Below are 24,883 nucleotides of genomic sequence, written 5' to 3'. Positions count from 1 at the left end.
ATGTGTCTTTTTCCTTGCATCTCATGTTTTTGCAATGAATTTGTGTTTTTAAGAAGTTCAGATTCTCTCAGCAGTGATACTTTCAAAATGGCAAATATTCTAAGACAAATTCACTTGGAGACAAAATGTGAAAATGAATCATGGATACTGAAATTATTTAAGAAACTCTTTTGAATGATGTGAATTTGTGCTATGTGATGAAATGACAGGAAACATGTTGAATGTATAATTGCGATGGCTTTATGAATTGATATTTTATCAGGTATTTGATTGTCAGACAGAATATAAACTTACATGGATGTTTTAAAGAGTGTAAATACTGTCCTTGTTAGAATTAGTCTCCGTGCCTTTAACCTCTCTTCTCTCCAATACATCTTTCACATTGTTGTCAGACTGATTTTTCAGCATAATTCATCACCAACAAAAGCTGATTATCATTTTCATAGTGCTTTAGGCAAAATCCTTTTCAAGTACTATCATATTTTGATGTCCTCACAACAAATCTGGGAAATAGATGCTATCATCATCCCCATTTTACAGTTGAGTAAACTGAGATAACAGAGGTTAGGACTGGCCCGGAGTCACACAGCTGGTTAAGTGTCTTAGACCACATTTAAACTCAGGTCTTCCTAACTCCAGGTCCAATGTGCCATCTAGCTGTCTACTACTGAAAAGAACACTAGATTGGGGAGTCAAGGGACCTGGCTTCATATCCTTAATCTGCCAGTGACTATTGTCTATATGCTCTCATTCAAGTCACTTCACTTATCTCTGGTTGTTTTCTCCTTGTATAAGAATGAAACAAGTTGAACTACAGGACCTCCAAGGTCCTTCCCAACTCTAAATCTACAATCTGATTATTCTAAGGTAAAAATTACTCTATGACCCTTCTCTTCAGGTGAAAAAACAAGGAGAGGGTGGGGAAGAATTATTTCATAAGCACCTAATGTGATTTGTTCATACAGTATAATGTTTCCACGGTTTTTAAGGATCTTATTTCTTTAGAAAAGACAGCTTAACTGAAAGCATCCTAGGATTACAGGGTTTCCCTTTAAAATGAGACCATTTTTCACAAGAGATTTCTTTCATCTGGGAAAATAAGAAACTCTCTATATAAGAAATAAGAAAGTCTTTAAATAAGAAAATCTTAGACAATGAAGAATTGGAATAATTCTGAGTACACAAAGAATAATCTGTTTGAGATAAGAGGCTTCATCATTTTATAATTGGAGAGGATCTTTCTTCCTGCAAAATAATATTGGACACTACACAGTATGTCAGCAACAGATTATATGCCTCAATTAAAAAAAAAAAACAACTTTGTCCTACCATTACACTGTACTCGTTTTGTTTGTTTTTTTCTTTTCTTTTTAATAATCTAGACATATTTTTTTAAAATAATAGTGTACATAACTTGGAAAGGTGAAAATTTGTCACCTTTGTGTTGAGTGCCTCTCACATAATTGTGGTAATAATAGCAGAAGCTCACATCATATATGAATTTAGGATTTACAAGGTAAATTCTTCCCATCTTTGTAAGGGAGCTTGTTATCTCCATTATATAAATGAGAATAATGAAATACACAGAGGATTACGTGACTTGCCCATGGTAACTCACACAGATAGTAAATGTCAGAGCTGAAATTTAAAAGAAATGTTTCTGTATGACATAAGGCTCTTTCCACCATTATATTGTGCTTTTTTCACAACCTCTCAGGCATGAATATGAAATAATTTTCTGATCGTACATGAAGCTATGAATAATTTTCCACATAAATTAAAAATAGATATATCATGTATTAAGTATCAACCATGTATATCAACCACTATATTAATTACAGCGAATTTTTCAATGCAATTAAAAGATAAAAGAAAGAAAACACTTCCTTGGCCTTAAGAAGCTTACATTCAAATGCAGAAAGATAACACAGAAAAGGAAACCAAAGGTGTCAGAGATGGGGAGAACATAAGAAGGCATGGGAAAAGACTAGAAAACAGTCCAGAGAGGGAGGAGCTGAGCCAAGTTAGAGGTGAGCATGATTGTCCTGGATGCTTACTCAAATGGAGGTTCAAAAAAAGGGACTCACTAATAAGAGAAAGAGGCCATAGGAATGGAAGCAGTTCCATCCTGAGAAGACTATTGAGTTGGAGGTAGAAAAGTAATACAGGGAGTCAGGAGCTGAGCTGGGTAAGATCAGTAATGGTGCCTTTGCACAGGCTATGCAGCATACCTAAAACGCTTTCACTTATCACCTTATCTTTTGGAATCTCTGCCTTACTTGAAAGCTCAACAGATGATACCTCAAACATCAGTCCTAGCTTAATTCTTCTCCCCCAATATTAGTACTTTCCCTTTTGATTTCCATTTTCTCTATTTTGTACTAGCTTCATCTATGTACACACTGCATAAACACCGAACACATTGATTTGCACAGGTGTTTTTTTTTTTTTTTACAAAGATTGTAATTTCATTGATAAAGGGAATTCTCCATGAGAAAATTACTACTGCCCATACAATTCAGTCACCTGCTCAGCAATCTGCCATTTTAGAGAATTACCTGGGAACACTGGAAGGTTTAATGACTTGCCAAAGGTTACACAGCCAGTATGTGTTAAAGATGCAGTTTGAACCTAGGGCTTCCTGAATCTGAGTCCATTTTTTCTTTCCACAATACCATTAGCCACCTATCAATAATATCTTTCTAAACTAGAATATAATCTCCTTGAGCATAAACTGTTTTGTTTTTGACTGTGTCTCCACAGCACCTAGTACAATTAATAAATGCAGATTGAGTTGGATTAAATCACTTGCCAAATTAAATTTCAGCTTTGGAAAAGTTCTTAATGGTGATGAAGATTCTGAGATCTTAGTTTTAGACTCTGTATTTGCTAGGACGAGAAATCTGAAATTCATGAAAATTTTAAATTTGGCAGGAAAATGTGACCATCCATTTAGACCTAGATGCTGAAGATTTACAAGCTAAGTAAGACAACTCCTTAAAGAAATCAGAAATTGTGACTGACTAAAGGAAGGTCCTTTTAACCGTAGGGCTTATTTTTCCCACTATTGTTGTTTGTTGTTTATTCATTTTCAGTCATCTCTAATTCTTCCAGCTTATCTTGGCAAAGATATTAGTGATTTGCCATTTCCTTCTTAAGCTCATTTTGCTGATGAAGAAACTGAGGCAAATAGGGTCGAGAGACTTTATCAGAGTCACAAGTTAGTAAGTGTCTGAGGATGGATTTGAACTCAGGTCTTCCTTACTCCAGCCTCAGCACTCTAGCCACTGTGCCACTGTGCTACCTAGCTGAGTATGGCTTACTTGTAATGAAAAGGTTTAGGAAAACTAAGGCTTTTGTTGGAATTACCTGAAGCTAAGCTTTGTCCTGTACTTGTCTATTCTGACCTACCTCAGTCTCTCTCTAATGTGACTCTTTTCCTCTGCCTTATTAACTTGAGCCCAAGTCCACTGTTGGGATTTCTGACACTGTTTACGTTCTGCTATCTCATGACTATCTTTACCCAAATCAAAATGTGAAAAGTGCAAAAAATGTTCAAAAATGAAAGGCAATCAGGAAAGTTGTCCAGGCATGAGGGACAGCCAGTGCAAAGGCAGAAGGAAGGAAGATGGCCTATCAGACCTGTACTTTAGGAAAAATCACTTTGAAAGCTGTGTGGAGGATAAATTGGAGACTTTGAAGTATGGAGACCAATTAGGAGGTTATGTAATAGTCTAGTTTAGAGCTGATGAGTGCTACAACCAGTGTTATAAAGAGACTAAAACAAGAGATGTTATAAAAGTAGGAAGCACTGAGTTTATTAGGTAAACCAGAATGAGGAGTGATGGAAGCATCAACGTAGCAATCTTACTAGGAGGATAGAAATAACCTCATGAATAACAGAAGCTCAGAAGAGGGGAAGATTTTGAAAAGATAATGAGTTGAGATGAATAAAAATCCTGAGAGACAGAGTTTCTGGGTAATGAATAATTAACTCATTAATTAGACTAGCTGATAATCAATAAATTGATGGTCAATGATTTCTCTAGTAACCAAAGACAAAATCATGGAGACACAGAAGGTTTTAAATATCTTTTGGAAAAGGGGGTGCCCCTGACATGAAAATCAAGCCTGATTGGTGAGCAATTAGTGAGGGGTAAACATTTAAATAGGGAGGTAGTTTAAAAGTTCTTAGCTCCTCCTGTTGAGTATGTGACATGATTATGAGATTCAGCCACTTCCAGCAATCTAGACAGAGGAATCCATCTCTACCTAGACCACCCTGGTTGGCTTTCACCTTCATGGGCTAAGTCACCCCAAACTCCAAACTCGGTAAAAGAGTATAAGCTTAATGCTTTGGAACTGGAATTTATCTAAATTCGATTTTTTTTATACTCTGAACAGAAATAAGGTCTTCTAGTTTGGTGGGATACCATGCAACATTCAAAAGCATGTTCCCAGAGTCAAGTGAAATCTCATCTATTAACTTTGTCCTTCAGAGACTCACATACAGGAACTGATCCTTACATGAGGAATTAAGAAAAGACAAGTCTGCAATTCAATTTAATAATTAGATATTAATACAATAGAAAAATAATCTCTTCTCTTAGAGTTCTGTTTAGATATATTGAGTTTGAGATGACTACTGGATCTACAGCTCAAATAACTAAGAGGTAGTTGGTGGAAATGAAATGTAAGAGAGAGACTAAGATCAGATATATAGATCGGCAAGCCATTTCCATAGAAATGATCATTGAACCTATGGGAACTGATGATAGCATCAAGTAAGAAACTAAAGAGAGAAACTAGAATATAGGTCAAAAAAGAGCCCAGTATACTCCTACAGTTAGAGGGGAAGGTATAAATAATGATCTAGGCAAGGAGAAGGAGAAACATTGGTCAGACAACTAGGATGAAAACCAAGATAGTTCAGTGTTATGAAAACCTTCAGAAGAGAGAATATCCAGAAGGAGGAGTTGAACAGTGCCAAATGCTGCAGAGAGACTGAGAAGGAAGACAATTTAGGAATGGCTATTAAGTTTGATAACTGAGAGACCATGGGTAGCTTTGGAGAGTACCGTTTCAGTTGACTTTTGAGGTTGAAATATAAATTAAAGGAGCTTAAGAGTAATGACAAGAGAGGAAGTGGAGGAATGGAATATAGATTGCCTTTTCATGGAGTTTGACTGGAGGAAGGGAGAGAATGAAAGGTTAAATAGATGGTAGTAACAGATTTTTATAAATATAGAGGGAACTTTAGATATGTTTGTAGATAGTACAAAAGGAATGAATATAGATAGGGAAAGTTGGAAGATTAGAAAAAGAGATGAGAATCAGCTATAGATGCTCCAAATTGATTTTATGATTCCACCCTCTGTTGATTTCTAGGATTTCTAACTGACCTTTCTAGATCAGAACAAAAATAATTATCATGTGTTCTTTATTTATTGGGCAGAAGCCAGTGCAAAGGTTTCATCTTCAAATTTCTTTACAGGGAAGCCCTATGCAAGTTGACAAGAAGGAAAGGCAAACCAATACTTGCCAGGTTTCTATGGGTATGCTAGAAGATCCCACTGTTAGAGAAAGAGCAACGAGCAGAACTAACATATTACATAACATGAAAGGTATGTTACACCATTTCACTCCCTGAATTCCAGGTAAATTATGACATGACTTTTAGAAATAGAATGAGAGATTTAGGACAATTTGAGGAAAATAAGATGTATCATCTTTGGAAAGTATTCCCAAAGAAGAGTATGGAACCATCTACTCTGCATATGTTTTAAGTATTACAGAATAATTTGGGGGACTTAAGGCAAGGACTGAATGAGGAAACCTCCCCAAGTCCTTTTTTATGAAATGTTCATATGCAAGGTACAAGTTTTATCATAGGGAAAATAAGATGGTATTATCTCGAGATTGAAAATCCCAATAAAATTCTCTTTTTTAAAGAAGTCACTAATGTTCATATCTACTACCACATTTCAGGTACTTATTTTTTGTTCATCAACTGCTTTCAGTTTACTTACCTTCCTCAATGCTTAGTCTCCCTAAGTATGAAAATATGCATGGGAAATGTGTGGAATATGGTGTATTTTATCTGTATCTTTCCATTTGCAAAATTTAAAGCTGCAAGTCTGATTTAAAGTTACATTATAAAAAAAAACTAGTAGGTAGAGGTTTTATTAACTCATTGGGAACTACAAAGAAATAAAACAACTGAATTTCTTGATATTTTTTATTCCTTCTTCCCAGAACTTGACAAGTGCAGGTCAAGAAGGTGGTGGAAGAAATTTGCTAAAATGTTTCTGATCTGGAATTGCTGTCCTTTTTGGCTAAAATGCAAAGATTTTATCCATCCCATTGTCATGGATCCATTTTTTGATCTGGCTATTGTTATTTGTGTCATCATGAACCTATTGTTTATGGCCATGGATCACTACCCAATGACTGAGGAAGTCTTCCATGTCCTCTCTGTGGGACACCAGGTGGGTTTGTTACTTAATGCTTTGTGACTTTTAACTAAAACTTTCTTATCTGCAGTTTCAAATAAACAAAGCCCTTTACAGGGACATAGTCCATAATAGTCTCTATGAAAATGAATGAAATTAGTGCCAAAAAGTACTTTTTTTTAATTTTAATTTCTTTACATTTTTTAATTTCTTTACATTTTAATTTCTTTACATTTCACTTTGATATATGTTTTCCAAATCATTTTTAAAAAATGGATGTGATTCAGTAGATTGTCTAGAACTATGAAAATTACCATGTGACCAAATAGAAAAAAACATAATTTAGAAAGCTCTAGGTAGGGATTAATATATTCCCCACTTTCAAGAGTCAACTCTCCCCTACGTAAATGAGTGTTTTTTACACTGGGATCTAAAGAAATGTAAGATAAATGTATGAGGCTATGACTCTTTACAGTATACATGGGAATCATGTATACAATTATTTTTAATCAGTATTGGATTTTAAGTACCCTCATGAGGACTCTTGTGAGCAAACTGATTATGCAGTGAAAATTTAGATGTGTTCTATGTACAAAGTTAAAAGAAACAAAATAGCCAAAACATTAAACTATGTTCAGAGAGAAAATCTTGTCAGGAAAGGAAGGTGCTATTGTAGTTCACTTTTCATCTCTCTGCCTTCATTGGTCACCCAATGTTGAGGCTCATATGGCAATCATTAAAAGAAAATAGAAAATTTTCAAAATTCCACTTCCAAATTTGGAAAAATCAGAATTTTAGTAAAATAAACAGTTTCTCAGGAGCCAGAATTCTGCAGAAAATAGATTTACACATTGGCCATGTCAAAAAATATTTGCTCTTATTGCGCATTCTGATGTCTTTATCTCTCTATCAGAAGTTGGCTAGCATGGTTCATAACTAGTTCTCTGGAAATGTACTTGGTCATTAGACTAAACAGAGCTCCTAATTCTTCCAAAGGTGTTTGTCTTTACCATATTTGTTGTCTTTATATAAATTGTTCTCCTGGTTCTGCTCACTTTACTTCATACAACGTTCATACAAGTCTTCCCAAGCATTTTTTTTTCTGAAACCATTCCATTCATCATATCTTATTGCTTTATATCACAGTAGAATTCTATCACAATCATATATTATAGTTCAATCAGTGATTCATAATTTAATCAGTCGTTCTCCAATTGATGGACATCGCTTCAATCTCCAATTCTTTCTCACCACAAATAAAGCTACTATAAATATTTTTGTACTTATGAGTACTTTTCTTTTTTCTTTCATCTTTTTGTGACACAGATATAGTAATGATTTTTCCAAGTCAAAGGGTACACATACATTTTATATTCTTTAGGAATGGTTCCAAATTGGTCTCCAGATCAATAGTTGGACTAGTTCACAACTCTACCAGCAATGTATTAGTATACTGACTCAGCCCAGCTATAAGCAATTACTATTTTTCCAGTTTTTTTTAAATCTCTCTCTATTTGTGTGAAAAGTGTTATAATTGTGTTCATATAGTTTCTGTATGTGTTTTAAGAGATTCATTCCCTAATATTTTATACTGTCAGAGGCTATTTGCAATGGAATTTCTCTTCCTGCTGAGTTTTGTTAGTAACATATCAAAATGTTGATGATTTATGCTGATTTATTTTATGTCATGAAATTTTTCTAAAGTCGTTAATTGTTTCAACTAGTTTTTTAAACTGATTATCTACTGTTTTCTAAGTGTGCTATCATATCATCTGCAAAGAGTGATAGTTTTGATCCCTTGTTGTCTATTCTTTTTCCTTCAGTGTCCTTTTCTTGTCATTGCTGGAGCTAGCATTTGGGATACAATGTTGAATAATAATGGTGATAACGAACACCATGGCTTTACCCCTGATCTTTTTGGAAAGACTTCTAGTTCATCCTCATTACAGATAATTCTTGCTCTTGGTTTCAGATAATTATTTTTTATTATTTTCAAAAAATTCTATTTATTCTCATGCTTTCTAGTATTTTTAATAGGAATATTTTGTAGTTTGTCCATAGCTTTTTCTTTATTTATTGGTATAATAATGATTTTGGTTTTTTAATTAATATGGCCAATTATCCTGATAGGTTCCTAATTTTGAACCTGCCCTGCCTTCCTACTATAAATCCAACCTGATCATAATATATTATCTTAGTGATATATTCCTATAATCTACTTGCTAATATTTAATTTAAAATTTTTGCATCAATATTCTTGAGGGTAATTGATCTATAGTTTTCTTTCTCTGTTTTTGCTCTCCCAAATTTAGATACCAAAATCACATTTGTGTCATAGGAGGATTTTGGTAGGATTCCTTCCTTTCCTATTTCTTTCAAGCTGTTTTCAGTAATTCTTTGTTGTGTCCAACTCTTTTTTATTCCATTTGGGATTTCTTGGCAAACATACTGGAGAGGTTTGTCATTTCCTTCTTCAGTTCATTTTACAAACAAGGAAACTGAAACAAATGAGTTAAGAGATTTGCCCAGGATCACAAACCTATTAAGTGTCTGATACTGGATTTGAAATCTGGAAGGCGAATCTTCTTGACTTCAGACTCAGTGTTCTATTCATTGTGCCATATTGTCAGTATAAATGTGTGTTAGAATTTACTTGTACATATATCTAGACCTAGAGATTCTTTTTCCCCTTTAGGGAACTCTTTTATGGTTTGTTCAATTTCTTTTTCAAAGATAGCATTATTTAATTATTCTATTTCCTCTTCTATCATTCTGGACAATTTATGTTTTTGCAAATATTTAGTCATTTCTATTAAATTTTCAGTTTTATTGACATGAAATTGGACAGAATAGCTCCTGATAACTGCTTTAATTTCATCTTCATTGGTGGTACACTGACCCTTTTCTAATTGGATACTGATAATTTGATTTTTCTTTCTTTTTTTAAAAAGAAGCAAATTACCCAGTGATTTATCTATTCTGTTTTTTCACAAAACTAGTTCTTAGTTTTATTTATTAGTTTAATGTTTTTTAACTTTCTTGTTAATTTTTGTTGAAATTTTCTTTAAATTTTAATTTTTTATTTCTTTTTTCTTTAAATTTAAAGAAATCTACATTTAAATTTTAAATAGTAAATCTATTTTGAAATTTGTGAGAAGTTTATTTATTCTTTGTCTAGGGTGTCTTTCTTTCTATTGCATATCCACTTCATTGATACATTCTTTTTTTAAATTGATGTAAACATTTAAAGACATAAATTTTCCCTAAGTACTGTTTTGGTCGCATCCTACAAATTTTGGTATGTTGCCTCATTGTCGTAATTATTTTTCATGAAATCATTTATTGTTTCCATGCTGTGTTGTTTTACACTCTTATTATTATGGGATTATTTTGTTTCCAATAATTAGATTCTATGCTTCCATGGCAATTTATTAAAGGTGATTTTTTTATTTCCTTATGATCCCTAAAATGTGCATTTAATATTTTTGCTTTTCTGCATTTATTTTGATGTTTTTGTACCAGTACATGGCCAGTTTTTTTAAGGTGCCTTTCATAGCTGAGAAAAAAAGTATATTTAATTTTGTTTGTTAATTTTCTCCAAGCATCTATCATATACAACTTTTAAAAAATTCAATTAATCTCTCTAACGTTTTTCTTATTTCTTTTATGGCTAAATTTATGTAACTCTGAGAGGAGAAAATTCAGGTTTCCCACTGGAATACTTTTACTATTGTCTCCTGGAATTCATTTAACTTATCCTTTAAGAATGTGGATGTTATGCCATTTGTTTTGCATATGTTTAGTACTGAAATTACTTTATTGTCTATAGTGCCTTTAGACAAATATAGTTTCCATGTTTTCCTATTTTAACTAAGACTATTTCTTACTTTGTTTGAAATCATTACTGTTATTTGTGCCTTTTTTTAAATTCACCTGTGGCAAAATAAATTCTGCTACAGCTCCTTATTTTAACTTTTTCTTTCTCAAGTATTTCTTGTAAACAACATATTGTTGAATTCTGATTTCTAATCCGTTTTGCCACCTACTTCCATTTTATGGGTGAATTCATCCCATTTGCACTCACACTTATCTGTACTAACTGTGTATTTCCCCTTCTATAGTATTTTCTTCTGTTTTCCCTCTCTTTTTTGCAGCTGTTCTCTCCTTAAAAGTCTGTTTTGCTTCTGACCACTATTTCCCTTAATCTGTTCTTCTTACCAAGCCTTCTTTTAACCTCATCCCTATTTTTTCTTATTCTTCCACATCACCTTCTTGGGTGATATGAATTTATATGCCCAACTAAATGTGTATATTATATATTCTTTCTTCCTTGAATCAGTACCAACTAATTAGATTCAAGAATTGCTCATTCCACCCCCTACTATCCCCTCCATTGTCAAAATTCTTCCTTGCATGTCTTTTTTATGTGAAATAATTTTCCCATTCTTCATTCCCCTTCCCCCTTCTCCCAGTACATCCTTCTTTCTCAGCCTTCCATTTTTCTTTTATAATTGTCTAACATAATCAACTCACATGCACACACTCCTGTTTAAGCAGACTTCTTCTAACAACACTATGATAAAGTTCTTAGGGGCTACATGTATCATCTTCTCATTTAGTAATATAGATTAACCTCATTAAATTCTTCATGTCTACTTTTTAATTCTTGTCTCAAGTCTTATCTTTGAATGAAGTTTTCTATACGACTTTTGTTTTGTATCAGGAATGCCTAGAAATATTCTCTTTCATTAATTGTCCATTTTTTTTTTCCTGTGTAGGATAAAAGTAGGATATTACTCAGTCTTGCTGGATAGGTTATTCTTGGTTGTAATCCTAGTTCCTTCGCGTTCCAGAATATATGTTCTAAGCCTTCCACTCCTTTAAGATGATAACTGTTAAATCTTAACTGACCCTGACTGTGACTTCAAAAGTATTTGAATTGCTTCTTTCAGTATTTTCTCCTTGACCTAATAGCTCTGGAACTTGGCTATAACATTTCTAGAAGTTTTCATTTTGGGATCTTTTTCAGGAGGTGATCAATGGATTCTTTTGATTTCAATTTTGCCTTCTGGTTCTAAGATATCTGGTCAGTTTTCCTTTGTAATTTCTTAAAATATTATCTCTAGGTTCTTTTTTCTGATCATGGGTTTCAGTTATTTACAATAACTCTTAAATTATCTCTACTTAATCTATTTTCCAGATGGGTTATTTCTCCTATGAGATATTTTGCCTTTTGTTTTCTCATCCTTTTGATACTGTTTTATTGTTTCCTGAGGTCTTATGGAGTTAGTGGCTTCCACTTCCCCGATTCTAAGGAACTCTTTACTTCAGTGGGGTTGCCAATTCTATTTTTAAGAAGTTATTTTATTTAGTATTTATATATCTCCTTTACCAAGCTATTTAATCTCTTTTCATAATTTTCTTGCATTGCTTTCCTTTCTTTTCCCAATTTTTTTCTACCACTCAATTGATTTTTAAAATCATATTTTATTCTTCTTTATCTCTTTCCTTAGCTGACCTAGGAATTCCTGTTGGGTTTATGTTTAGTCTGCATTTGAAAATTTGAGATTTTGCTTGGAAATGTTTTCTTGCCATTGTCATCTTCTGAGTTTTTGTCTTAAGATTCCCTCTCACTATAGTAGCTTTTATGGTGAGATTTCTTTTGGTTGTGTGATCCTTTTTCAGGCCTACTTCTTGACTTTGAACCCTCTATTAGAGCTGAGCTCTACACACCTGGTTGGTAGGTGCAGGAGTCCCGGTTCAAAACTTCAGGGTTTTTTTTTAACCTGTGGTTTTCATAGCTAGTTCTGGGGACCCCTAAGTTTTCTGTGCTTCTAAGGTGGTATGATCCCAGAAGAGGTGTGGTCAGTACTTTTCTGGTCTGTATTCTAGTCCTTATGCAGTTAGGGATCTTGATCTCTGCTACCAGAACACCTCTCCTCACTACAACTGTGACCCAGAACTTTGACCCATGCTCCCTTTTGATCCAAGTTCTCCTCTCCACTCTGGAACTGCAACCCAGAATAGACTATTAGGCAACGTAATTTCTAAACAGTGTTTATCTATACCTAGTGCTAGCACAGGGATCCCCTAGAATCTCTTTCTACCCAGGTATTCAATCCCCTTACTGTCTGTGAGTGGTTATAGCTCTTGATACTGCTGTTGCTGCTATAAATGCTACCTCCACGGCTTACAGCTGGAGTTGTCATCATATTGTGCTCTTGGCCTGCTCCCACCTCAGTACCACATACTTCTTCTTCTGACCCCCTAAATTGTTAAGGACTGAGAAAATGTCTTATCCCAACTTTTGTTGGTTATTTGATGTGCTATTTTAAAGTAGTTTAGAAGAGAATATTGGGAGAGTTCAGCTATGAAGTTCCCTTTACTCACTCATCTTGACTCCCGAGCTTCTATTTTTTTGTCTCCTTGATATGAAAGCCCTGAATTAATCATGTATTTTGTGTCAGAACTTCAGTAGCCTTATCTGGAATGCCACTGTTACTTATTCACTCTTTTTTTTCCTCTTATAAATCATTAGGCAGCTTATGGCTCTAGGAATATTCAGACTAAGAGAGACAAATGTCTTAAAATGAAATCACTCATTCCTATGGTTCTTCTTTTATTTTCAGCCAGAAAAACTTTTACCAATATACTTCAAAACCTATCATCCAACATGAGATCATTGCAGAAAATTTGGGCATCGCATTTATAATCTATTCTTCTAAAACAATAATTGATGATAATAAGTCACATTTATTAAGTACTTTTCAGTTTACAACTTGTTTTCATATGCATCATCTGACTTGATCCATGTAAGATCCCTACGAGGCAAGTTGGACTTGGAGTAGCATTCGCCATTTTGTAGAAGAAGAAATGGAGGCTCAGATAGATCATGATTCATCTAGGGTAATACTGTATGTGGAAAAAATAAAACTTTAACCAAGTCATTTTGACTCCTTCTTAGTAAGGAATGGGTACACTTTCAAGCTCCCTTTCCATTATTCGTATTGTTGTTCAGCCGTCTTTCTGTTGTACCTGACTCTCCATGACCCCATTTGGGGTTTTCTGAGCAAAGATAATGGAGTTGTTTGCCATTCCCTTCTCCAATACATTTTACAGAAAGGTAACTGAGGCAAACAGTGTTAAGTGACTTGAAACATCTAATAATATATAGTTTAATTGCTTTTAAATTATTGACATATATACGTGTATATATAATTGCAATGGGAAACTTGGTGGCACAGTGGATAGAGTGCCAAATCAACAGTGAAGAAAAATTGAATTCAAATCCAGCCTCAGATATTTTCTAGTTGTGTGACCCTGAGAAAACCACTTAATCTTGTTTGCCTCAGTTTCTTCATTTGTAAAAGAAGCTGGAGAAGGAAGTGGCATACCACTCTAATATCTTTGCCAAGAAAACCCCAAATGGGATCACAAAGAGTCAGACATGACTGGAATGACTTAACAGCAACAAAATGTAATTACAGGTCTTTTATTCTAAAATGTTTTTCCTTTATTTAGGTATTTTCTGGAATTTATGTATTGGAAATGATTTTGAAAATTATTGCACTGCATCCATATAATTATTTTCGAGACAAGTGGAACATATTTGATAGTTTTATTGTGGCCCTTGCTTTGGTGGAACTTGTGATTTATTCCTTTTGGATAGCAGATCCAGCATATATTTCCCTTTTACAATTTCTCATCTTACTCAGAGGGGTAAGTATACATGAAACAATTCTCTATTATACATGCACAAAACACAGAGGAACTGGTTGTCACTTCTAGGACTATTTTGGACAACTATAGGTCATAGACATAAAAAGAGGAAATAGGATACAGCTAGCTTCAGATATAGAGGGGAAAATGGTAGATAGACATGGGAGCACGGTAGGCACACCTGAATTCTAAAAGACAGTACTCAAAGTGAACCAAAGATCTGGAATGAAATAAACCATCTGGAGATTATGGGAATGTAGAAATTAAAATAAAGGATTGTATAAGTCATAACTAACTAATAGACAAGGTGATTCATGATGTAATACTGAGTAACTGAAGATGCCAAAAATTATGACTCTGGATCCTTGAGGAATCATGAGAAGATATAAACTGAAATCATATAAATAAGACGTCATGAACGATTTGTGATATGGAAGTTGAAGGGAATATTCACAATGATCAGATAATATCTTTTGAAATTTCAAAAAGGATATTAAGAAAGTATATAAGATCAAGAGCTATATAGCCTCTTACTTCTGATCACCTTTAATAAATTTTCATCCCCAAATTTATGTTTGATAAGCATTAATTCTCCTGTAACCTTCCTTCTCTGCTTATATTTTAGTTCTCATAACTGATATGATGATAATTTCGATTTAAATCAAATCATGCAAAGCACTAATAAAAATAAAAGTTAGTTATCTGTAAGCAAATAATAAGCAAAGGGAAAATGGAGATTCATTTTAAAAAATTACCAGTGTAAAAAGCTAATTTTAGGTGGGTTTTGTTCATTAGATTGAGATCTTAGTTTTATTTAAGTTTTAGCATTTTCATAAATAGCTATTTTGAGGACCCTTGCCTATTAACTATTAAACTAATGAAAATACATGTAAATGCAGTTTCTTCTTCTTTATTTTTTAGCTTCGTGTTTTCAAGTTGACAAAATATTGGCCAATGATGAAAATGATGATCGAGATCTTTGGATATTGTGTAAAGGCTCTGAGAAGCTTGACATTAGTGTTGGTCATCACCACTCTTATTTTTGCAGTGGTTGGCCTGCAGTTCTTCGGTCAAAACTATAAAGATCTTGCCTGCAAGATTAGTCCTGATTGTGGACTTAGACGTTGGCATATGCATAATATAGCCTACTCCTTTCTCATTGTGTTCCGGGCACTGAGTGGAGAATGGATAGAGACCATGTGGGACTGTATGGAGGTGTCAGGGAAATCAATGTGCCTTGTCTTTTACATGGGGATTATTATTATTGGAAACCTACTAGTAAGTATTTAGAAGACTTCAAATACTCATGCAAAATATAGTTATTGTCTGAAATGAATTGTAATAAAATAGTTAATGAGATTTAGAAGAACCCATAGGCATGATCTTAATTTTTAGACATAATTATTATTTTTAGTTCTAGTATTGGAGTAACACTGAATTCAACAAACTTTCATTAAGTACCCACTATGATTAAGGCCCTTTCCAAGACACTGAGGAAATGAAGATGAAATGCAACAGGTTTTCCCCTCAAAAAGTTTATGTCCCATTGAAAACACTACACCCGGCATGCTCATAATTACAAACAACATAATTTGAAGAAAAGGTGAACACTAACAACTGGTGATAGTTGAATCTGTCTGTTGATCTGTTATGTATGTATTGCTTATGGTCAGACAGTTAGAAGTCTTGTCTGTTGGTCTTTGTTCCTCTCCTTGTGTTTTCTCTGTTGGTATATGTAATTAAAGAAGACTGTTGACCCCTCAAAAGTTGATTTCCTTTTGGAAAAGCAGATCCAAGAACCTGTTCTAGCAGGCCATCCTAGATGTGTCATGGTGCTTGCTGCTACACCCTTCCACTTCCACTGAGGAGGCAAGCAATTCAATATGGATTATACATGTGTAGTCATGCAAAATACTTCCATAAAATACATGTTATGAAAGACTAACTGTGTTTCCCTCCATCTTATTCCACCCCGCATTTATTCTATTATCTTCTTTGGCCCAGTACCTCCTAAAAAGTATTTGCTTCTGATTACCCTCTCCCCCATTTGCCATCCCTTCTATCATCCCCTCACACTTATCCCTTTTCCCCCTACTCTCCTGAATGGTGGGATAGATTTTCACATACAATTGAGTGTGCTAGTTATTCCCTCCTTTAACCTTGTCCCTCTTCAAAAGTGTTTTTGTTTGACTACTCCTTCTCCCAACCTGTTCTCCCTTGTCATTTTACCCCCTTATCCCTTCCCCCTACTTTCCTATAGGGTAATATACCCAAATGAGTATGTATGTTATTCCCTCTATAAGCCAATCTGATGAAAGTAAGGTTCACTCATTCCCTCTGACCTGCTCCTTCTTCCCCTGCATTGTAAAAGTTTTTTCTTGCCTCTTTAATGTGAGATCATTTACCCCATTCTATTTCTTCCTTTCTTCTTCTCCTATTATATTTCTGTCTCATTTCTTAATTTTACTTTTTTAGATATCATCTTTTCATATTCAACTCACCCTGTGTTCTCTCTCTGTGTGTATATATATATATGTATGTATTTATATTTATATATTTCTGTATGTGTATGTATGCATGTATATGTGCTTATTCATATGCATACATACATATCTATTCCCTCCAATTACCATAATACTGAGAAAAATCTCAAGAGCTACAAGTATTATCTTTCCATTTAACTTTAGTAAATTCTTTAAGATTTTTCTTTCCTGTTTGCCCTTTTATGCTTGTCTTCATTCTTATATTTGAAAGTCAAATTTTCTATTCAACTCTGGTTTTTGTAACAAGAATGCTTGAAAGTCCTCCATTTCAATGAATACCCACTTTCTCCCTCTGAAGTATTATACTCAGTTTTGCTTAGTAGGAAATTCTTGGTTTTAATCCTAGCTCCTTTGACCTCTGGAATATCACATTCTAAGCCTCAGTCCCTCAATGTAGAAGCTTCTAGATCTTGTGTTATCCTTATTGTATTTCCACAGTATTAGAATTCTTTCTGACCGCTTGCAGTATTTTCTCCTTGACTTAAGAACTCTAGAATTTGGCTATAATATTCCTTTCGGGATCTCTTTCAGGAGGTGACCAGTGGATTTTTTCAATATCTATTTTGTCCTCTGTTTCTAGAATTTTAAAGCAGTTTTCCTTGATGATTTCTTGAAAGATGATGTCCAGGCTCTTTTTTGATCATGGTTTTCAGGTAGTCCAGCAATTTTTAAATTATCTCTCCTGGATCTATTTTCTAGGTCAATTGCTTCAAATGAGATATTTCACACTGTCCTCTATTTTCTTCATTCTTTTGGTTTTGTTTTATAATTTCTTGATTTCTCATAAATTCATTATTTCCACTTGCTCCATTCTAATTTTTAAGGAATTATTTTCTTCAGTGAGCTTCTGAATGTTGTTTTTCATTTTCCAACTCTGTTTTTTAAGGTATTCTTCCCCTCATTGGCTTTTTTGACCTCTTTTGCCATTTGGGTTAGTCTATTTTTAAAGGTGATATTTTCTTCACCATTTTGGGGGTCTCTTTTAGCAAACTGTTGACTCATTTTTCATGAGAGCCTCATTCTCTTTTATCTTCTCAATTTTTCCTCTTCTTCTCTTACTTGATTTTCAGAATCCTTTTTCATATCTTCCATGGCCTGTGCCCAATATATATTTTTGTTGGAGGCTTTGGATGTAGGACCTTTGACTTTGTTGTCTTTTGCTTATATGAAAACATGTAAAAAACATATATCAAAAGATCTTCCTTGTCACCAAAGTAAGTTCCTTTAGTCTGGTTATCTCCTCTGTTGTTTGTTCATTTTCCCAACCAATTTTGAAGCTTTTGTCAAGGTAAGTCTCAGCTTCCAGTGAGAGTGGAGGAGTGGTGCATTGTCCCAAGCTTCAGGAATTTTTGAAGCTGTTTTGAGAAATACTTCTAGAGACAGACCTTCTATAAAGGAGTAAAATGAAGGGAGACTGTATCTTCCCAATTTTTTTCTTTGGAACCATGATTATTCTTTGTGTTTTCACAATATTCACTTTTGATTTTTTGTGGTAGTCATTTTTCCTGTTACCATTGGTTAACTCATTGTATATCTTGTTTTCTTGGCTCTAATAACTTCACTCTACATTAGCTCATGTACATCTTTCTGTGTTTTCCTGTATTCATCTTAAGGGTGGATTTTAACAGGCATAAAGGGAAAGAATAAAAAGGTAAGACATTAAAAAGGGGCAACGATAGAGAGACTAACAGAAAAAAGGTAAATAGATGGGGAAAGAAATAAGGGAGTGAGAGGAAGGAAGAGAAAGACAGAGAGAGAGGAAGAGAGACAGACAGAAAGAGAGAGAGAGAGAGAGTTAACAGAATAAGGAGAACCAAAAGGATAACATATGTGAATACAAAAATATAATGAAAAGGTTGAAAAAATTGAAAAAATGTAATGAAAAAGGAAGTCAAAATCTGACTGTTGTTGTTTTTTGTTATTTGCTGGTGTTTTATTTCATTTTAAATAGTATTTTGTTTTTCCAACTACATGTAAAGACAATTTTTAATATTCTTTTAAAAAAAGTTTTGAGTTCCAAATTTTCTTTCTCCTTCACCTCCCCCCTTCCTAAGACAGTAAGCAATTTGATGTAGCTTATATATATATAATTGTGTAAAACATATTTCCTTATTAGTTATGCTATGAAAGAAGAAACAGCACAAAAGAGAAAAAGACTTGATCAATTTTATAAAGATCAGTGAAAGTCTCAGATAAGAAATCATGCCTCCTCCTTACTGGTAGAGATGGAAAAGCAGAGACTTGAATTGGAGGGATCTATTGTATACACTGTCAAATAGAACCACATCTCAAATATTTTTGCATATTGTTTTTCTTTGCCATAAAGGAGAGTTTCATCTGCAAAGTGAGAAGTTTATAATTGTGATATAAAGACGAAAGGCATCAATAAAGTACATTTTAAGAAATAGATACTACAAAGTGGTATTTGCAAGAAGACTTTAAAACAAAAGGAAAAGATAGGAAGACATGATGTAAGTGTAGAATTTCCTTTAGGTTCATTCTCCCAACTTGGAGTTTCAGTACCAGACTAGGTCCCCTAAGAGAGACAGAGAGCCTCTATGTAAGTATTCTAGACCATTGCTGTCACACTCAGATAGAAACTGAGGTTACTCAATGGTACATAAAAAACTGCATTACTTGTGTTTTATTGTATTTTAATTTATTAAATATTATCCAGTGACTTCCATCTGTTTCAAGATGTACTTAGGAATGGTGTGGGCCAGATGCAGCCCTGCATATGTTTGACCCCTCTGATCTTGTGCTACACAAGATGTTGCCTTCTAAAACTGATTTCCAAGTCTCTTCACTAGTGTCTTCCTGATTATCAGTCTGTATCAGTTGAACTCTACCAGCTTCTTGGAAAAGAGATTTACTGAGATCTTAGAGAAAAAACAAACCAATAGTTACAAACAGTTCTCTATTCCAAGGAACACACTTTCCCTTTGCATGCACAAGTTGTGTGTGCTCATATTTCAGAGTACAATGATAGTGAGTACATGCACAGAAAATGGAAGTGGCAAAGAGGTACCTCCTGACTTCCTGCATTAGAAGTCCATCTCTCCCTTTAGAAGAGTCCTTCTGAGGTTTCTAATAGGTGTTTCTATCCGTTGAGTTTCAAGGGTCCATGCTTTTCCAGAGTCCATATTTGATATTTCTTTATCACAAGGGGTCATAAGACTTGAAGCTCAGGAGACTGTATTTTCACAACTGTATGCAAGTGCTTTGTTTCCTCTGTCATCAGCTACAACTATTCTGGTGGCTACTGCTCCCATCTCCAGTGGGAATTCTGGTGGGACCTTTGGATTTCCAGAACCCACATTCTCTTCTCAGAATCCTCATTCACTTGAGATAAGGTAAAAATAAACAAATGAGAGGCACCATATACTTACACAAACTTTGCAGCCCAGTAGGATACAGTGTACCTGTCCATATCCTCATCCAGTAGCTCAGAGCAGTCCTTGCCTTGCTTACCACCAAGAAGGAAGATGCTGAAAGATCAAGATATCATCCCCTTCTACATACAAATTCAGTTGTGGCTCAGGACCTGCTTCTTCAGGTTCCACAGGCAGTTACTAGATTTTTTTTTAAGCACTACATGCTGCAAGACCCTTACTCATGCACAGCTAGAAACATACTTCTAAAGTTCTATACTGGAACTTAGGTTAAGAAGGGAATATCCGTACATATTCTCTATGAGGAAAGGCAAATCTGAGTATGCTCATTGTCCAGTTTTGCTATTGCATAGAGATGTTTTTAAAAAAGAAGAGGAAGTTGAATGTATGTTGCCTTAGCTTTCTCATCAAAGTAGCAACTGTGGTCATAGGAGATTAAGGGAGGAGAAATGGTGTGGAGGCCTTGTAAAGAAAAGAGACAATTTATAGTAACTTCTTTGCGGTAGTGTAAAATTCATTCAGAAAAAACAAAATGGATTATTACAGAGAACCAAGGGCCCAGGTGATACTAGATAACAAATTTTAAGGAACTCAGATGTAATTATTGCATGACATTATTTTTCAGAATGTTTAGTTGCTCCCAAGTAGAAAGGTAGAAGGAAGATAATGAGAGTAATCATGGGTATGGGTTTGACAAGATCTGAGATATAATGAAGCAAAGGGTCAAGGGATTCCAAGGTAGATGTTACTGTATAGTAGTCAAATCAAGATCACATCGGAAAGCAATTAAGATTAGAGCAAGAATGATGGCTTGGCAGAAAGTCTGGGAATAGAAATAAGGGAGATAACACTGAGATTGAAGAACAGATTGTGGTAGTTAGGCAGAGGGACAGAAGGATGAACAGAAGACTGCAATCAAGGAGGAACTTCAGATTCCAGCTTTCAATGAACAGTGTAAGGTAACAGTAAGATTTGAGATCATCCTTTTAGTGACTCTACTTGGAAGAAAGATGAAAGTCATGGATGCTGAAAAGGTTGATAAACTGGTAAAATAGAGAGGAGTGGAGGGAATTATTTTGGGTATAGTTACCTATTTCCTTGTTGCATTCTGCCTGGTCTGACCCACCTCAGTAGAATTTAAGCTTGAGGGCAGGGACATTTTTTTATTTGCTTATATTGTCTTATTTTATCCATGGTGTTTAATAAATGCTTTTTGAATTATATCAGATGAGAAATTGAAAGATGTAGAGAACACAATTGAATTTGTAGAGCACAAGATGATAGAAATGAAATACAAAAGGAGAGGGAAGAGTGGGTTAACAGGGTAAGCTGATTTTGTTTCAGCAGATGATGACCTTGAATCTTAAGAACTGACAGAAGAAATGAGAATTTGCTAGCCATAGAATATATAAGCAACTAATTAACTAGGACTGTCACCTTTTGGTGTTCTGTGAAGATGATGTCAGATTTTCCCTCTCTTGTCCCAGCATCTTTCTTGTCTTTTCTGTCTCACTCCTTCTCCAGATATGATATATACCTAAAAGACAATTAAAGTAATAATGACAGTAACAATGATGATAATAACAATACATATCGCTTTAAGGTTTGCAAAGATTCTGCATGTGTTCTTATTTGATTTTTACTATATGGAAGAGGACACTGAAGTTGAGAAAGGGTAAATGAAATGACTTTCCCTACATGATACAACTACTAAGCATCTGAGTCAGAATTCGAATTCAGGTATTCCTGATTCTATTGTGACACCTAACTTCCCCTAGAGAAGATAGGTATAGGTGGAATATGTAGTTGGCTCAGTATCAAGTCCAATGTCTGAGGCCCTGGTCATATTCAAGGTCATCAGTGATGACTCTGCTACTATGGTAATACCCCATTGGTGTTCAGGACACTTCCACATGACCCTGAACTCAGAAGTTGTCATGAGGCCTATTGTCCTTCAGAGAAGAAATGGTTTCAACTTCTATTCATTAATAAAGAGCTTCTAATTTTCCTTGCTCTTTGTTTCACAATATTCATTTAAAAACCAGATTATGTCAGCCCAAAAATAAAAGGTGCATTTTTATTCTCTCCTTTTTTCTCCCATTTAGGTACTTCTCCTGTTTGTGGCTTTGTTGAGCTCGTTCATTCAGAGAATCCTACAATGAGTGATGTGAAAGCTGATTCACAAAATCTCCATCTTTCAATGGCAAGGATAAAAAAGGGGATCCATTATCTGAAAGGAATTTTATTTGACCTCATTGCAGAAGCTTTTACTAAGAAGCAAACTATTTCAAAAGAGAACAAAAGAGTGGAAAGTCTAAGCATGGAGAAAAAGAAAACTATATCCAACCAATCAGTTAATAAAATAAGCAATGATCAAGATTTCCAGAATGAAAAAGGAGCCATCGCCTCTGGTAGCAACATGGAAAAATATATGAATGGCAAGAGCTCTTCTCAGTCATCTTTTCACAGTCCTAGTCTCCCACTGTCAGCACCAATTGCTCTTGCAGAATTTGATTCTGAAAATGAAAACACCAAAGAATTTAACAGTGAACTTCATGTTGATGGCAATAATGAGGTAAGATATTTTACATGCTTCTTTGTGATGCTTTTGTGTCACTTGATATAGAAGCAGAGAGTTATTTGATGGTTCCCGAGGTTATCTAGGATGAGGTCTCTTTTTCAACATCAGAAAATTTTATGAAATCCCACTCCATCTCATAGGATTGTACAATTGTACATTGTACTATTAATATCTATCCATGGAAGAAAACACATAACAACAGACTAGTACATATTCAGTAATACATTAAATGGATTGGTGTTTTATTAATAATTTGTTAACAATCTTTTCCTAAATTATCCATTCTATGCAAAGGACCACCTTTCTCCCACATTGTAGTGCTCTAGGAGGCAGTACTCTCCGACTTTTTCTTCCTTTAATTTTCTCACCAATATGTTTCTTCATCCCCCAGTTTTTTACCCATAGAGGTGTTCTGAGCTCTCTGACCCCTCTTTTTTCCTTTTTTATTTTCCTAACCCAGGAAAAATTTCAGTCCCATTTGCTCTTAGCTTATTCTTGTTCTCTAAAAAACATCTCTTGATGCCCATACTCAGAGCATGAAGGGAACATGTTAACATTATCCTTATTCAAAGATTCTTGTAGCTCTCAACTTCATATTTTCTTTTCACAGCTTGTTTTAATCCTACGGGATGATAACTATGCATAAAAGCAAGCACCCCAACATACACAAGAGGGTCTGCTATCACAGGTTCTTAGATCTGTTTTTCTAAAAGGAAAGGCAACTTTTGAGGGATCAACAATTATTTTAATCAAGCACATGTATCATTCACTTAGTTGAGGTGGAAAAGTCAGCACCCTGAACTTCAGAGAAAATACAGAGAAATCAAAATCAATAGGCATGACTGTCTGACATAAGCAATCATGCATCATAGATCAACAGACAGATCTAACTGTCTGACCATTACATGCATACATAGTTGCAGAGAGAGAAGCACCAACATCTGGATTTTCAAAGCCAGGGGGCTGCTTAGCAGTTTCCCAGAGTCTCATCTGGCACACAAAGCTTCTTTCACCTCAGAGTACTTATACATTTTTCAGAACCAAAGGGCATCACAAGCCTTGAGAATCAGTGCCTCATTAACAAAAGGTATGGACCTTCCTACAGATTTTCCCAGGCCCATTAATGGGTGGGGGGAGATCTTCTTTAATCACATTATTCAATCAGAGGTACTTGATTATACTAAAACAAAAAAGCAAAAGATCTTACTTTGCTTACCATTACTCTATGGTAGGGTCTTCACGGTTTTGAGAAAAGGTTTTGAGAAGTCCTTTGGCTTCTCTCCTCATCTACTGTAGCATGAACATCTTCCCAGATACAGCCAGAGTCCTAGAAATGCAAAATCATAAAAATGTATGCTAAACAATTTCAGAGGTCAACTAATTTAATTCAACTTGTACCCAAAGTATGAATTCTGTCTTAGGTAGAGTGACCATGCTATGTATTGCATGGAAAGTCCCAACCCATTTCCAAATTAGCAGGAATTTCCACCTGGAAATCCAAAGTATTTGTTTAAAAAAGACTCAGAGAAATAAGAAAACATCATCCAGAAACTAAGCACAAGACATTAATATACATGTCTGGAATTGTTTATGAAGAGACTGAAAGGACTGCTTTTCTAACAGAATGAAAATATTGTATTGGGCTAAGTTTCTGAATGCCTCATCTTTCTTCAATCATCTTCTTTTAAAACATTAAGCTATGCAATCTTGCTTTGCATCTTTATAATTTCACTGTTTTAATGTTTAGGGTAAATATAAGACTGTGTACCTGATGTTTCTGTCCTTCATGATCCCTACTATAAGATGATATGGTCATTCCCAACGTACGATCACTTTCAGTTTACTAAACAGGTCATGATAGTTGGTTAATATTAGTTCCAGGGAAACAGTTTCTTTCAAGGATTTTTCTACTTTGTAATAATAACAATAGTAATGATTTACATTAATATATTATTTTAAGACTTGCAAAATACCTTATAAATATTATCTCATTCTATTCTCATAATAATCTGAGGAGATTAAGTGTTATTATCCTAATTTTCCTGTTGAAGAAACTGAGGCAGATAGCGATTAAGTGATTTCTCCAGGGTCATACAGATAATATCTGAGGTCAGATTTGAATGCAAGTCCCCTGGTCTCCAAGTCCTTTACTTAATCTACAATACAACCTGGAGAGAAAACTGTCAAGAAACCTCT

General features: G+C 34.6%; 1 protein-coding gene across 1 annotated transcript in view; it reads left to right on the top strand.

Moving 5' to 3' along the window:
* The window catches only part of LOC140505811 (sodium channel protein type 9 subunit alpha-like), a 127,640-nt gene that overhangs the window by 55,711 nt on the left and 47,046 nt on the right, over positions 1-24,883 (top strand). Inside the window, 6 exon segments of the mRNA XM_072612197.1 lie at positions 5,495-5,624; positions 6,256-6,488; positions 13,974-14,171; positions 15,093-15,449; positions 22,212-22,245; positions 22,248-22,681. Coding sequence (XP_072468298.1) covers positions 5,495-5,624; positions 6,256-6,488; positions 13,974-14,171; positions 15,093-15,449; positions 22,212-22,245; positions 22,248-22,681 — 1,386 coding nt within the window.

Source organism: Notamacropus eugenii, chromosome 5 (assembly GCF_028372415.1).
Source record: "Notamacropus eugenii isolate mMacEug1 chromosome 5, mMacEug1.pri_v2, whole genome shotgun sequence".
NCBI classification, from domain to species: Eukaryota; Metazoa; Chordata; class Mammalia; order Diprotodontia; family Macropodidae; genus Notamacropus; species Notamacropus eugenii.
Note: the sequence above shows the minus strand (reverse complement) of the source record. Positions and strands in the feature narration are given on the sequence as shown.